The sequence below is a fragment of the Bos indicus x Bos taurus genome, chromosome 15 (assembly GCF_003369695.1).
Source record: "Bos indicus x Bos taurus breed Angus x Brahman F1 hybrid chromosome 15, Bos_hybrid_MaternalHap_v2.0, whole genome shotgun sequence".
Taxonomy (NCBI): Eukaryota; Metazoa; Chordata; class Mammalia; order Artiodactyla; family Bovidae; genus Bos; species Bos indicus x Bos taurus.
Window position 1 is genome coordinate 22051925 of NC_040090.1, and position 16817 is coordinate 22068741.

The window sequence follows — 16817 nt, forward strand, 5'->3', positions numbered from 1 at the left end:
GTTTCCTTTAGGTAGTATATGGAAGAAGAGCTGTGGCTTTCATATCCTGAGGCACTGGGAGAAGGGGCCCCTGGCCTCATGCTGGCCCATTGAAGTCACTGGTTAGCACGGCAGCTGCCTGCCATGGTCTTGTCCCTTGTCCACCTGGTTGCTCTTCTGCCTTCAGTGTGTGAACTTAGTCTCTTCTCTTGACTTGGGTACTTTCTCTGGTGGTGCTTCCTGGCTGATACAATCTAAACCTGACTTCCTGTGATATTAGAGATGGCCCCCAAAGGTCTGACTGAGACACCGATCTGGCCCTGGCTCAAGTGGTTTGTGGGGCCGCTCTCACTACAGCCACTCTCCTCACCACGCCGATAGCCTGTGGCGGACTTCACTGAGCCGCTTCCACGTCACAGGACACAGAAACCAAAGGTGGTTCCAGAAAGCTAAACCCAAGCCACACCCTAAAAAAGGAGAATTTAGGACCTAATCCTTCTGGCTACTTTCCTGCTTCTCTCTCTGAGACGTCTTCCAGTTTTTCCTCTAGGACATAAGGAAGTAGGCTTCTATTTTGTTCTTACATTATATCTTATTTCTGATTCCAGCAAAGGCTTAATAACAGTTAGTCATTACTCGTAATCTACAAGAGAGAATTTATAGGTTGAGTCATCTAAATTTAGCTGTTTATATGGTTAATTTGGGGGTGGAGGGTAAAGAGTTTTCTTGAGAGGCTCATCTTTCAAGGCAACAGTCTTTTTTTTTTTTTAAGGCTTGTATGCAAGAGTATTGCTTTGTTGCACATTTCTGTTTTACATGACAAAAGCAATGTTATGTGACAAATCCTAGGGATGCCTGGAATAGTTTGGGCAGTCAAGTTCTTGGGAAGGCCAAAATGAAAAGGATATTTTTTAAACCATTACTCTAGTTACATTACCCATTATAATACCTAAAGGACAGATTATGAAGACTTTGGAGTGAGATAATTTTAGTTACTAGGGATAGAGACTCATTCAGCTGGTCTACAGTAATGGGGCGTTTATTGTGAGGATATATATGACATATCTGTTAGAGTTTATTGGTTATAGTCAGTGGGGTCTGGCTTAGGCTAACTAGGCAAAGGAAGAATTTAATGGGGTGGCAGGTGGTAGCAAGTGGGATTCAAGGAAGGACCGAAGAAAGGGGCTGTAGAAAGAACTGAAACAACTCCAGACATCTGGATTTAAGGAACAAACTCTTGAACGTGCTATTAATGGGACAGATTCTCTCCAGCTGTTTACATCTCTGTGTGATTTCCCTCATGACTCTATATCTCTGAAGAGAGAGGATGATTGGTCAAGGGGTCTACCCCTTGGCCAAAGTAGCACAGTCCCTCCAAAACTGCACAGAATAGTGGAAAAAATGGAGAATCAGTTTGAGAGGGCAAGCTGAGTTGAATTTAGGCAAGTGGCTTTCCTAAGGGCTTCTGTGATAGCTCAGTCGGTAAAGAATCTGCCTGCAAAGAAGGGAGACCCCGGTTCAGTTCCTGGGTTTCCTAATTAGGCTTTCCAAATTGTGACAGAATGTCTAGCAGAAAGTTTATAATCTGGCTACTAAGTCAGCACTAACTCAGCATCACTTTCCCCACAGAATGTGGAAGAGCTAAAATTGTTTTATGATTACTTAAAAAAAGACAAGGAAGGAAGGAGATTTTTAAAGAGGTTTGTTTCTTTAATTAAGTGTTAAATATATTTAAGGTAAGCACAGAGACTTCTCTTTTATATCCCTTTAGACAAACTATAAATATTTAAAAAATATTTCTGTTTTAAAATAGTTGTAAAGTATTTGCTGGTTTTTAAATATTATGAAAATTTATTTCATAAATTATCTTTTAAACTGACTTCAAGAAGCTGCAGACTCTGGTAAAGGTAGCTTTTTTTTTCCCTCAAAGAATTGGCAAGGATGGCAGAGGAATCCCTGGCTTTGGAAGGCCTGGACTGTGTAAACCATCTTGATTGTCAAATGTCTCAGAACTAATAATATATGGCAGAGCAAGAATTCACAGCCAGTTTTGAATTGGAAGTGCTACTCTTCCCCAAGTCTAAAAGTGGCACTTTCAAATTTTTTTTGTAGAAGGGATTTAAGTGGGATAACTGGGTTAGAAGTGGGAGCTAGGTCAGGACTTTAAGGGAATCTCTTAAGACTGGAACTAAGTATATATATAAGTATATAGCTTGTGAGGATGGGGCTGAACCAAGGCAAAGCTAAGCACTAAGTCCTTAATTATGCCCTCACTATCGGACCAGCACCTACTTTATAGTTTAATTCAGAAATAGATTAGGTATGGGTTGCACTAACCATTGGAGAAGGCAATGGCACCCCACTCCAGTACTCTTGCCTGGAAAATCCCATGGACGGAGGAGCCCGGTAGGCTGCAGTCCATGGGGTCGATAAGAGTCAGACACGACTGAGTGACTTCACTTTGACTTTTCACTTTGACGCATTGGAGAAGGAAATGGCAACCCACTCTAGTATTCTTGCCTAGAGAATCCCAGGGACGGGGGAGCCTGGTGGGCTGCCGTCTATGGGGTCACACAGAGTCGGACATGACTGAAGTGACGCAGCAGCAGCAGCAGCAGCACTAACCATCTAATCCCTGTTGTCATTCCTTCCAGTCAGACCACTGCCAAGTCCAGCTCACTTGGATCAGCTCTGCCCAGTCTCTCCGCTTATGCTTTTAAGGCTCAGCCTTCTCTCTTCCCCCTTCCAAAGTCATGTCAAACCAATCAGTAATCATATTTAGAACAAATTTTGTCATGTAATTAATTACTAGTTAGTAATTAATTAATATGAATTGCCCTATATTATCACTTCTTTACCTAGTTAGACACTATCCATCATTTGTGGCTTTCTGTTTTCTCCAACCACTCCATCCTCCAATAATATTTTTGTCTTTTATATTTATAGGTTTATTGTTTGTACCTTCCATTGTGTACTGTTTCTCACTTTCTATGTTTTATCTCAACCATGTTACACTTTGCTTATTTGTACCTAGATAAATGTCTAGTACAGCATGTGAGAGCATGTCATATGATTTAATGTTGTGATTTTCCAAATTGGTGAAGTGATTTGGAATCAACTGGATTCAGTTCTAGGTTCCAACTATCTCCTTGCCTACAACTCCAACTTTATTTAATTAAGAGCTAAGCTTTTGTTTAAAGATTTCAGAGACTACCCCTCCTTGCCCCACCATAAGGATCATTTATTAAATAGACCAGGTGTATTTTTCATTTGCCTGGCCTAATTATAAGTCTTCAATCCTAGTTCTGGTGCTTCTTCACAGTCCCTAGCTTGATTTTGAATAAACAGATTTTTAATAAACATTAAGATGAAATAAATAGTATAATATTTATATCTTATGAATTTTTAGATTTACTTCAACTCTAAAGGATATTTAAATTCATTTTAAGTCAAAAATAATTCAGATTTCTCTAACATTATAAGTGTTAAGCACATAGAATCATTTCTTAAAGAAATTAACACAGAAACTTAAAGACCCCCATGAGTGTTCCATGAATTACCTTTCATATTTATGGCAGGAACAGATAGCATTTATTTGACATATTGACTTGTTTACCAATTTCATTTTGTACATCTGAACTTTTCAAACCATTGCTTATACTTTGGTTTCATCTTTGTTGGCATGTAGTGAACCAAAAATAGCAGCCTGGTCCAATTTAAAATGATTCAGGCTTATTATCGTTCAATTACTTTACCAATTTTTTTGTGTGTGGCCACTCTTTATCAATTACATTAATGCATTTCTAGATACAAATTATTTAGGTTGACAGAATTCAGAGTTTTTCCTGGACATACATGATACCAAATAGTGGCTTCCCCCACCCTCCTAGCAGCCACCTTCTGTTCCCATACATAAATGGCAGCCAGCAATGGCTGGAAACAAAGGACTCTCTCCCAGTCTCTGAATACAGTGACATTCATTCTGAGAGAAGCAGGGGCAGCTTTTTGAAAGCCGACTTCTTCAGTTCAACAATAACACACAATGAGTTATTGACTTGTTTATATACGGAGCTCTTTTCAGTAACTAACTCTGACTCCCACAGTCTGGACAAATGATTGATTTTGTGGTTAGAAAAAGAGAAAGCTCTCGCGCTAAACTCTGTAGTGCAAACTACTTCTTCCCCATTTGTTCCCTAACTGAATAGGACCTTATTAAAATGCACTTTCCAAAAAAATACCTGCAGCTGGTCTTTATAACCATGTTTTGTATATATAAATAAGTAATTTGTCCCAGTCTTTTGTATATTAACAGACCATTGGAAAACTTGTCAATATATATGAAGGCTGATTATCCTGTTTTTTATGCTAAACTGTATTGCCTATTGATCTGCATATAAAATATGGATCAAATAATTTATTAATATATCAGTATTTACTGGTCAAAAATAGATTTTTTTAGATTTGGTTTTCTTCTTGGGTTATGTTGTTTTATTAAGAGCGTTGTACTCAACATATATCACATGCTTCACATTAAAATTGTAAGCTGTTCTTCTGCAGAAATAGTGAAATAGTGAAAACTGCATCAGAACTACAGTCCAAGCACTGATAGGTTGGCTGGATAAATAGGCTCTTCTCTCTTTGGCTAACACCTATGTGGAATGTCAATATGAATTACATAGAACATACCAGGTTGTTTGATTACCGTACCATTTATAAAGACATTAATACTCAGACTATGGAGTTTACTTTAGAGTAATTTTTTCCTATAAAATAGATTTTATTGTATCTATCATGTTAAATTTTTACACAGTCTTATATTTTCATAAATACACTTTAAAATATTTTGCTTCTGTATGTGTGCTGAGTCATGTGACCCAAGGATTGTAGCCCTCAGGCTCCTCTGGCCATGGAGTTTTCCAGAAAAGAATACTGGAGTGGGTTGCCACTTCCTCCTCCAGGAGATCTTCTGGACTCAGGGATGAAACCCAGGTCTTTTGCATTTCCTGCATTGGCAGACAGATTCTTTACTACTGAGCCACCTGGGTTGGGGAAGTTAAAAGAAAATAGCACATGGTTTACAGTAAAGTTATCCACAGCAAAAAAAGAAAATAGAAAAGAGTAGCCATATAATGTTAATGATATGTATATAATGAGATAGCTGCTGTTCTATCTGTATTTCTCCAGCAGAAGGTCTTGAGCCGGTTTTCTTTTCTAGGATGTCCATAGCAGAGCTTTTCTGAGACAGCACATGTTTGAAGAATTCCTCAAAATTAAGAGTACTTTCTATGATGGTCACAATGTGCCATATGTTTTCTATAAAACTATTCATTACTCATCTATGAGCTTTTAAGGCTTTAGAGAAAGTAGAATATCTGCTCCCTTGGCATTAATATAGTCCATGGAATTCTCTAGGCCAGAATACTGGAGTGGGTAGCCTTTCCCTTCTCCAGGAAGTCTTCCCAATCCAAGGATTGAACCCAGGTCTCCTGCATTGCAGGTGGATTCTTTACCAACTGAGCTACCAGGGGAGCCCTAGCATTGATAGTTTTATATAAAACATAGCTTAAAAGGTAACCACCACTAGAAATCACTTCATTGGGATCTGTTGTTTCAGGTGTATTTTTGGATTTCTTTTCTTAATTCATAGACATGGTTTGAGGGGAACTTCCTCCTTTTTAATCTTGTTTCTCTAACCAGACGATTGTCTTGAATCATTTTGTTCACTTCTCTTTGACAGAGCCATCATGTTCTTTGTTTCTTCCATATCTGCTACTATCTTTGACTAGTCCCTTGGCTGTTCTTTTCTGGTTGCCATTAATATTGAATGAGCCCACTTTAACCTAGTTTTGGAAAGCCAGTATTTGTTACTTACACTCTTTTAAAATCTTAGTGGCAAACTCTGAGGAAAATGGTGAATTAAACCTTCATATTTAACTTGTTAAGTGTTGATGTGTATACCAAATATTTGTAGGTATTTTCTCACTTTAAAAAAAGACCATGATATACTTAGACAATGGTGACTTAATTTTCCACTCCTCTGTTTGGTAGAGATTTGACTTTTCATAGTTTTATACAAATTGGAGCCATCTTTCCTTTTTTTTTATAATTGAGAGAGATATTGAAAAGTGATCGCCACAATGTCGTTAACCTTCCTCACAGTTAATCTTCCTCATAGTTACAGATTTTTTTCCTGTGATGAGAACTTTTGAGATCTATTCTCTTAGCAACTTTCATATGTAATATGCTGTTATTAATTATAGTCCCTATGCTGTATATTACATCCTCATGACTTATTTTATAACTCAAAGTTTGTACCTTTTGACTTCCTTCATCCATTTTGCCCATCCTTCAACCCCCTTCCCACCTCTGGCAACCATCAATGTTCTCTGTATCTATGAGCTTTTTTTTTAAAGATTCCTTATGTAAATGAGATCATTCATTTGCTATTTATCTTTCTCCATCTGACTTATTTGACTTAAGGTAATGCCCTTAAGGTTCATCCTTCCCATTTGTTTTTTATTTTTAATTTGAAGTTTCTACCTCTTTATATGTGAAAATTAGCCTCAGAAATTTGAAGTCCATTGACAGAAAATTATTTCATGTATCTTAGATAAGAACAGCAAAGCATCTAGTTTTGTCTTAATGAAGAAACAGAACGTCCTCCTCCGAAGTGACAGAAGAATCTTACTATTGTTATTGTGTCTGGAATTCGAGGAAGAGATGCTGTTAGAAAATACAGTCTCTTAATTTGACTTTTTACTTTCAGTAATTTTCTCTAGATGATTATATTAAGATATATCTCTTTTAGAATGTCTGGTCTCTTTTCAGAAAAAGCCCCCTGTATGTATCCTTGTATTTTGTTGACAGTTTATTTCTCACTGTCGTACTGGGTTCTCTGTTTGGTACTATGCTTGTGATGCTTTTCAGTAACGTTAATAACATTTTCCCCTCAGCTTATGTAGATTAGGATAGTGCTATAAATTGAATGTAAGAATGAGGTGATTTTTTCCAACTGTAGTAGTTTTAGAGGTAAAGAATTCCTACTTTTTAAAGAGTTACTTGAAAACAGCTCTAAACGTCACAGCCCTAGGAGACCTCGTTAGAATTGGACTTACTGCTGTGACACCAAGGAGTTCCCTACCTCTGTTTTTGTTTTGTTTTGCTTCCCTTCAAAAAAGATTTGTTCTGATGTTTTTACATTTGGAAATTAATTTCTTAAAAGATGATCTCGGTGACAGTTTACACATATGTGGAAGTTGAGTTTGATATTTGACTTTTTATAATATTACATTTTCTGCATTACTTTAGTACAGGAGAATATATATTCCTTTAGGAGACTGATTCTAAGAACAGTCTCACATGATGGTGTTTTCCCATTTTTATTGAGATATAATTAACGTATAGCCCCTGTGTAAGTTTATAGTGAATAGCATGATGACTTGAACTTCATTCATTGTGAAATGATTACCACAGTAAGTTTAAACATCCATCATTTCATATAGTTTAACATTTTTTTCCTTGTGAGCTCTTAGGACCTACTGTCAACTAACTTTCAAATATACCATGTTGTATCATAACTGAAGTTATCATGAATATCACATGATTTTTTTTTTTAAACTTGTTTTCAGTGGTTCTCAGTCTAGGAAAGGGAATGGCAAACATTGCCTGCTGTCCAAATTCAGTCTGTCACTTGTTTGTTTTTTTAAGTTTTATTGGGACATAGCCACACTCATTTATTTATTTATTATATATTTCATGCTACATTCCCTGGTGCTCAGACAGTAAATAATCTGCCTGCAATGTGAGACGGAGAAGGCTATGGCACCCCGCTCCAGTACTCTTGCCTGGAAAATCTACGGATGGAGGAGCCTGGTAGGCTGTAGTCCATGGGGTCGATAAGAGTCAGACACGACTGAGCGACTTCACTTTGACTTTTCACTTTGATGCATTGGAGAAGGAAATGGCAACCCACTCCAGTGTTCTTGCCTGGAGAATCCCAGGGACACAGGAGCCTAATGGCTGCTGTCTATGGGGTCGCACAGAGTCGGACATGACTGAAGGGACTTAGCAGCAGCAGCAGCAATGTGAGAGACCCAAGTTTGATCCCTGGGTTGGGAAGATCCCCTGGAGAAGGAAATGGCAACCCACTACAGTATTCTTGCCTGAAGAATTCCATGGACAGAGGAGCCTGGTGGGCTACAGTTCATGGGGTCACGAAGAGTCAGCATGACTGAGCAACTTTCACTCACTCACTCATTTTGTGCTACATGGGTAGAGTTGAGTAACTGCAAAAGAGACTTGTGTGCTTCCCTCTCCCCGGAACCTAAATATTTCTTATGGAAATGTTTGTCAACTCCTTATCTAGGGTGATCCTCAGGATCACCTAAGGATTCCTTAGGTTTTTCCCTTCTACCAAAACAGAATCTCTGATATACTGAGCTGTGTCACATATCAGTGGAAGAAAAGTTTACAGATTTGATACTATTCTTATAGCATTGACCCCTGCCCCCATTTTATCCCAAATAGAGGAGTGGGTCTTCAGGCAGGGTATAGATTTAAGATTCCTGTTAACTCAAACATGATTTGTTAGGCTTATTATTGAGAAAGCCTATTTAAAACAACAACGCCATTAACAAAACAAAACAAAAAGCATGATCATTAATTCATTCTTAATATTCAGTAAGAAGATAGTCTATGGCATGTCTGTTACTTAAGAACTGTTAAATATTTCAGTTTAGAAGTTTCTGTATTAGGCTGTTGCTTTCTTTCTTCCTGTCATTACCAGTCTGTTGAGTGAATATTATTGTATGAGTTTAGCTTTTTCCTTTTTTTTTTGGAAATAGCATTTTGTTTTGATGGGGATTGTTTATAAAGAATGAGTCACATTCACTTTTTTGTAACAGAAGTCTATAGCAATACTGTAGAAAATCTTTATCTGGCTTTGTTCATGGAGCAGGTTGGAAATAACTATTAGGTATTTTAAGATACCGCATACTCTTTGTGGTTAAATACTGTAAATCATTCTGAACTGTTCTAGAGTGAATTGACATTTGTTTTTGGTTTATATCCTTGAATTCTTATCCTGACATAACAGCAACCAATTTATTCCCTCCTGGCAATGAAACACTTTACAGGAAATATCAGCCTAATTTTTAAAAATGTTGCTATGTTAATTCTGAAAAATGCTTTTAAAAAGTATTCACCAGTGTCAAATATTTGCTATTTGGAACCTCCTCCGAAATTATATTTTAGTGAGCTTAAAAACAATAAAAGTGGAAGTGCAAAATTCAGTGCTAAATGTTTTAAATATAAAAACATTTTGACTTATTTAATCTAAGTCGAATTAATTTTCACATACATATAAGCCAAATTAATTTGAAATCACCTTCCATGATAATGCTAAATTAGTTGTTTGAATAAATGTTGCTATTAGTTGTCAATATATGCCACTTTTCATGTCATTTGCTTTTTTTTTTTCCTAGTTGAAACTGGCTGTGAATGAACAGAAAGGGAAAGTTACTGAAAAAGTCATTCTTTCAATGACAGTGAAAGAACACCGTCAGGCGCAAGCAGAAGTAAGGAACTTAATTTTTAAACTGTACCATAAAACTGCAATAAGTACTAATTGTAAAATTAAGACAAATTTTACTTGGGTTTGGTAGTGAACCAACTATAGTCATCTGATAATAACAATGAAAAAAACTGGTCAAAACTGGAAATTATTTTATTGATATAGGCACCGTGAAAAATAATGATGTTCTTGAAGGAATTAATCATATTATAATTTTCTTATACTACTTATAAATGTTTTCTCATAAATTTCCTAAATTAGGAAATTATTACATGCAACCAGAATCTGGGAATTACAGAATGTGCTAACATAGGAAAAATATTACAATTTTATTGAACTTCAAATAAATAATAAAATCTTATTTTTATTTTCTGACTTTCTAGGAATAGAGTTATCTTTCTGTATTTGAAGAATGTTAGCAATGTTATCTTTTATCTCAAAAAAACTGTAGTTTATAAATGTTAAGGCTAAGTGAGCTAATCATAAGATTCTGTAGGCAATATTGTAATGAACTATTAAAGCGGGGCTTCTTCTCTCCAAAGCTCATGCTGTGAAGTTGACAGCATATTCCATAAATGAAATAATAATACAAAATTGGTGTTAGACAAAAGGGGAAAATGATTTTCATGTAGTTTCCTGGAATGCAAAAGCATTTAATCTTTGTGAGGAAAGATCATGAATTTGCTAATTTCCATGTACTACTGTCAGTAAATAAAATCTATAAGCAACTTAAAGAATAAAGAGAGCATGAATATTTAAAAATTAAACTTTCATGTAATTTTCTTTTGACATTTTGGCAAAGAAATCTATCCAAGCTTTGGGGTTTTAATATTTTCTTATCACTGTAATTGTGTTTCCTTTGCTAGCTGTGTATTTTACAATAGATGAACAGGTGTAACGCATTAAATTTTCCTGAGTGAATTCAACTTTTTAAGTTAGAGACTATATTAATATTTGAGACTTATATATGTACAGTATTAAATATTATATTGTAAACACTGATTGGAAATCTCAGTATAAAATATTTCAAAAAACAAAAACAATTTTATAGATTTAAGTTATAGTTCTGATTCATTTCACTTAATATTAGAAGTGATTACACTTAATTTAACAAGTTAAAAACTAGGTTGTTAGTTATAAATTAAAGAGATATTGTTCTCTGTGTGATTTTTATCACAGAAGAAGAGTTTTATTAAATTTTCACAGTAAATTTAAAATGAATCTATCATATATGTTGATACGGTCAACTTTAGGAAATGGAAATAAAAAATCTCTAGTTGAATTAGCATAATTAAAATTATATCTGTAGTAACAAGATATTGGAGAATAAATAGAAAACAATCTAAAAGAATGAAAAGATTAAATATTTTTTACATTTTAAATATTATAGTTATTCTGCTCTTTGATATTTTATGTAAAACTACAATTTCAATGGAACTGAAGACGACGTGGTGCAAGAAAATGATCATTATGCTAAAAATATAATCTTTAATGCCACCTTGTTAGCAAAGCTGGAAATGAAAATTATTTTTTCTGTAAAATTCAACATTATTAATGCTTATTTGACATTCCTTCTTTATTATCAGCTTAATGTTTATTTGGTATTTATATCCATCACTATTCCTCCTTCAAAAGGACTTATTTAGTCACATATTTGCCTAATCAGTTATGGCTCCAAATGCCTTTTGTTTGCTTCAAAAATCAAACATGTGTGTGTGTGTGTGTGTGTAATAATCTCTAAATACATTCCATACACTATGAGAATACTTTCTATGTCATTAATTTGACGGTGATTATATTTTGATGTGTAAGTCAGTGACATCAAGTTTTGTCCTAATTCATATACAGAGATGTTAAATCATGATGGTAAAGAGAAAAGAAAAAATGTGGGGGATGAGGAGATTGTTTCAACATTTCTTTTTGCTCACAGTTTAAAAATTTTACAAAAAGGCAATGGCACCCCACTCCAGTACTCTTGCCTGGAAATTCCCATGGATGGAGGAGCCTGGTGGGCTGCAGTCCATGGGGTTGCTAAGAGTCGGACACGACTGAGCGACTTCACTTTCACTTTTCACTTTCATGCATTGGAGAAGGAAATGGCAACCCACTCCAGTGTTCTTGCCTGGAGAATCCCAGGGATGGGGGAGCCTGGTGGGCTGCCGTCTCTGGGGTCGCACAGAGTCAGACACGACTGACGCGACTTAGCAGCAGCAGCAGCAGATGTATTTCAAAACCTAAAGTAAACATCATAAAATCTGAATTTAGATTTCTTCTACCTGTAGTTTCATCTTAAAATCTTAATTTATTTTATGTAATTTTTCTACATGAAAACTGTGAATAATAATAATATATGTATCATAAGACTACTTTGAGGTAGAGCAAGCCTTTTGGAAATGATCTGCTGGATATCCAAATATAATTTTTTATTGTCAGTTTAAAAGTGTGTCATTCCAGATTCTCTGAAAAGTTGACACCAAGATGGAACTTAAAATGTGTATGTGTTTTAATTGAGGGCAGAAGGAGAAGAGGGTGATAGGGGATGGTTGGGTGGCATCACTGACTCAATGGACATGAGTTTGAGCAAACTCTGGGAGATAGTTAAGGACAGGGAAGCCTGGCATGCTGCAGTTCATGGGGTCACAAAGAGTCTGACACAACTTAGTGACTGAACAACAACAATGCTCTCACAGGCATTTCTTCTATTAAAATCCATACTAGGGAGAGCTCTAAGTAATACTGGGAGACCTGTCAGACTGAAATGCAGGCTTCAAGTAGAGTGAAGGAGAGAGGAAGGGAAGACTGGGTGGAAGTCTGTTGTGCAAGCTGAGGAGCATGTGGCGAAGCTGGTGACACATGCTTGAGTCAAGGTTGTCCATCAGAGGAGTGTTGTGACTCCCTGGATTGGACTTGTTTTAGTGTCTTTGGCCACTGGTGCCTACCTGGTGATGGATGTAAAAGCATAATAGCTTGGACCCTGGGTCAGTTATGGTCCTGTAGTTAGAGGCTTGTGACACGCATTCTTGTTGCTTCCTCAAAAGTTATAGTTGATATCATCCTTATTGCCTTCATCATAGCCTTCTTGCTAAGTAAGTTACAAAAATATTTTTAAATGTCTTTATTTTCAGTCACCCCTTTCCCCATGAGTTGATGGGAATGTTGGACTCTTAAATAGGCCTAAGGCAGTGCATAAATGACCTCTGGTTGGAAACAAGATAGAACTCCTTCCAAAATAATTTCCCATTAACAAGTTGAGAGTAGTGACAGTGATTGGAATAAGAGATGGTATACACTTCAGTTTTCCTGGTAGTTACACTGTAGCTCATCCTTAACTTTAAGATTAAGAGATACTTAATTTTGCTCAGAGGTTCCCATGTCTTTTCTAGTCTTTGTTCATCAAGTCTGGTTACATTCACTTCTCAGCCTAAAAAAACACTGTACTCTGTACCTGAAACAAATAAGAGATTTTAGGGAGTTTAAAACACCTATTTTTATCTCCCAGTTCCCCTTCTGTTTTTTTTTTTTTTTTAATTATGCTGTAAATTAGAAAGTGTCTTGGTCTTAAGTTTAAGCACTGACCTGCCTTTGGGACCATCCCATATGTTGTATGCCCAGATGGTGTTTCCTAGCATGGAGGCTGCTGCCCTTTTGTGCTGATTCCAAGTGACAATTTGGTACAAAGTGCTCTGGAGTCTCCTCACTGACATATACGGACTCAAAGCCACACAGCATTCAGACCAACAGCTAAACTCAACATCTAGTGAGAAGCTAGATGCTCACGCAAAGAGTGAGGAGTGAGGAACTTTCCTCACTCAAAAGCCAGGAGCTCCTCAAAGAGTCATTCATAATAGTGAAAATACAGTATTCACAATGTATGGTTTAGAATGTACACCTTTCATAGGTATACTTTTAAGAATGATTATACATCAATTAATATTTTGTACTCACTCTAAATCATCTTGAGACTTTAATTAAATTCAAGAGTTGCATGAACATATCACAGAAACACAACCAAACTGCCCTACGTGTATGTTTATTGACAGGTGTGCATTTGCATTCTTTCAGAAGTTTAGTTTGTTTCCTCATCAGAATACTGTTTGGTTTTTTTTTTTGCTACCTTCTGCTCTTTTGTCACTCTCCCAAATTCTGTACAAGTGTCACTTCCGTGCTGCATTTCCACAGAGAATGAAGAGTAGAATGTGTAGGCTTTCTACTGCACAATGAGATGGTGCATTTTTTTCAACATATGCATACGTAAGCCTTCTTTTGTGAATGGGACTGATAGGGTCAGATAATGTTTAAAGGGAAAGGCTTTATGTCTCTCAGGCCTCTATGTTTCCACATGGATGCTCCCACACACACATAGATTGAATTATGAACAGACCCATTAATGCTGGGATCACAAAAGGTCAAGTTTTGTCTTTTTTTTTACCCCCATTCACATAGCCTTTGTAGAGAGGGAGAAAAAAAAGGGATTTGCACGAAAAAAAGATTCATGATGAAGAATTTTAAACATATTCCCCCTTTTAGCAACATCTGTGATTTGAAAAAAAAATCGTGTCATGTAAAATGATTTAGAAATATTGTTTTACCTACCCAATTTTGGTATATGAATTATTTCATGCATAGTGTTATCTTTAAGGGTAACACATGTTATCATAATAACTGAGAAAAAATGTAGCACTTTCAGAATAAAAGGCCTTATGAATATGTAAAGTAACAAAGTTTGAATAAAATTGGATGGAAACTTCATCAAAACATCAGTGGCAGAATTCTTGATACATGTTCTCCTATGTTTAAGATGTAAGTTAATCTTTGCTATGGCATCTTATTTGATAATTTTAAGTTATTAAAAAAAGGTCATAATTAGTATAATTATGCTTCACATACATTAACAGATAATCATACAGCCAAGGAAAATAGCAAAAATGATAGAGAAATGTTTTGAAGCAACAAGAATTTATAGGAAATGAAACTTTAAGGCTCTAACCAATAGCCCTTTAGAATGCAAATGACATCATCAATTGTATGGTTGGTTGATTTCTGATGTCACATGAAATCCCCTATCAGTGAAAGGCTATGAATTGTGACAGTAAAGCCAGTCATGTATAAAAATGCTCTCAAATCAAAGCCTGAAATTCCTCCTTTTTTTTTCTTTTGGTGGCGTGCTATAGCATTAGGTACAGTATATAAAATTAAAGAGAAAAGTATTATTGACTAGCAAAATATATTGCATGTTCCTTAGTATATTTTTAAGACTACATAAAATTATTTCTTTTTGAATTATATGGTACCGGGTATAGGTTCAAAGAGGATGCTTTCCAGAAGTAGCGTGCGTGCATGCTCAGTCATGTCCACTCTTTGTGACCCCCATGGACTATATAGCCCCTCAGGCTCCTCTGTCCATGGAATTTTCCAAGCAAGAATACTGGAGTGGGTTGCCATTTCCTTCTCCAAGGGATCTTCTTGACCCAAGGATCAAACCTGCAACTCCTGTGTCTCCTGTATTGGCAGGCAGATTCTTTACCACTGCCTTTACTCTACTGGGAAGCCCAAGTAGAATCTATTTAAGGCATTTGAATATTAGATTTAATTTTGTCAGATAACTGTAAGAGCAAGTCACCTGGTCTGCTTTGGTCTCTAGCTTTGGTATGATAGATACTGTTATCCATCATCTTTGAGGATAATACTGCTAGAAGGTAGTATTGTAAAGATAAAGATGAAAACATTGACTAAAATTGAATCAGTTATCACTGCCATATCTTAAGTTTCGCAATTTTCTTATAGAGTTAACTGTATTTGGGAAGCATAGAACTTGGTTCCAGAAAGTAAGAAAAAGTCTTGAATCTTGAAGAGCAAGATGAAGAAGGCAGTAGGGTTGGTGAAGTGTAGGAAGGGAGGAAGGAGCTACTTGGAAGGTTCATTATACTATTGGAGGTAGATTAATTAGGTGGAGATGGCAGGATGGCTTAGAGAGGGAGAGGTTAGGACAGGGACCACTCAGTATTTATTTTGAAATGCCAGTAATGGGAGGGGATGAGGAGACGAAGAATTGGGCCAGAGTATTACTTATAAGAAAAGCAAGGAAAGAGAGGAAATATGTGTTTATAAGAAGGGTTGATAAACTACAGCCCAGGGGCCAAATCCAGCCCATTACTTGTTTTTCTAAATAAGGTTTTATTGGAACATAGCCTTGTCAATTTGTTTACATATTGTCCGTGGCTGCTCTCAAAGTATAGCTGCAGGGTCAAATGGTTGTTTGTTTGTTTGTTTAATATTTATTTATTCATTCAGTGCTTTGGGTCTTAGCTGTGGCACAAGGGGTTTTCTATCTTTGTTGCAACATGTGGAATATTCACCTGATTAGGAATTGAACCTGGGGCCCCTGCATTTGGAGTACAGAGTCTTTGCCAATGGACCACCAGGGACCACCAGGGAAGTCCCCAGGGTTGAGTAGTTTTGATGGAGACATTTTAACACAAAACTGAAAATATTTATTATCTGGCTCTTACAAAGAAGTTTGCCAACACTTTATTTAGGAGAAAGCATTGCTTAAAGGAAGCAAGTGGTTGGTCACATAGGGACAAATAAGAAACTGCCCCCCCCCCCAAAAGGAATAATTTAGTTTTCTTATATGAATATAATGCTTCTAAAGTTCTTCAGTCTGTTCAGTTCAGCTGCTCAGTCATGTCCAACTGTTTGCAACACCATGGATTGTAGCCCGCCAGGCTTCCCTGTCCATCACCAGCTCCCGTAGCTTGCTCAAACTCATGTCCATCTAGTCGGTGATGCCATCCAACCATCTTATCCTCTGTCATCCCCTTCTCCTCCTGCCTTCAATCTTTCCCAATATCAGGGTCTTTTCCAGTGAGTTGGCTCTTCTCATCAGGTAGCCAAAGTATTGGAGTTTCAGCTTCAGCATCAGTCCTTCCAATGAATATTCAGGGTTTATTTCCTTTAGAATTGACTGGTTTGATCTCCTTGCAGTCCAAGGGGCTCTCAAGAGTCTTCTCCAACACCACAGTTCAAAAGAATCAATTCTTCGTACTCAGTTTTTTTTATGGCCCAACTGTCACATCCATACATGACTACTGGAAAAACTGTAGCTTTGACTAGACCTTTGTTGGCAAGGTAATGTCTCTGCTTTTGAATATGCTGCTGAGGTTTGTCACAGCTTTTCTTCCAAGGAGTAAGCAGTCACCATCTGCAGTGATTTGGGAGCCCAAGAAAATAAAGTCGGTCACTGTTTCCATTGATCCCCAGCTATCTG

The 16817-nt window shown here is 36.6% G+C and overlaps 1 protein-coding gene across 3 annotated transcripts in view; it reads left to right on the plus strand.

Moving 5' to 3' along the window:
- The window catches only part of DCDC1 (doublecortin domain containing 1), a 471483-nt gene that overhangs the window by 196864 nt on the left and 257802 nt on the right, over window positions 1–16817 (plus strand). For all 3 annotated transcript variants that reach the window (XM_027562739.1, XM_027562740.1, XM_027562741.1), the window contains one exon: window positions 9462–9554. In XM_027562739.1, the coding sequence (XP_027418540.1) occupies window positions 9462–9554 (93 nt within the window). The remainder of the gene's footprint in view (window positions 1–9461; window positions 9555–16817) is intronic.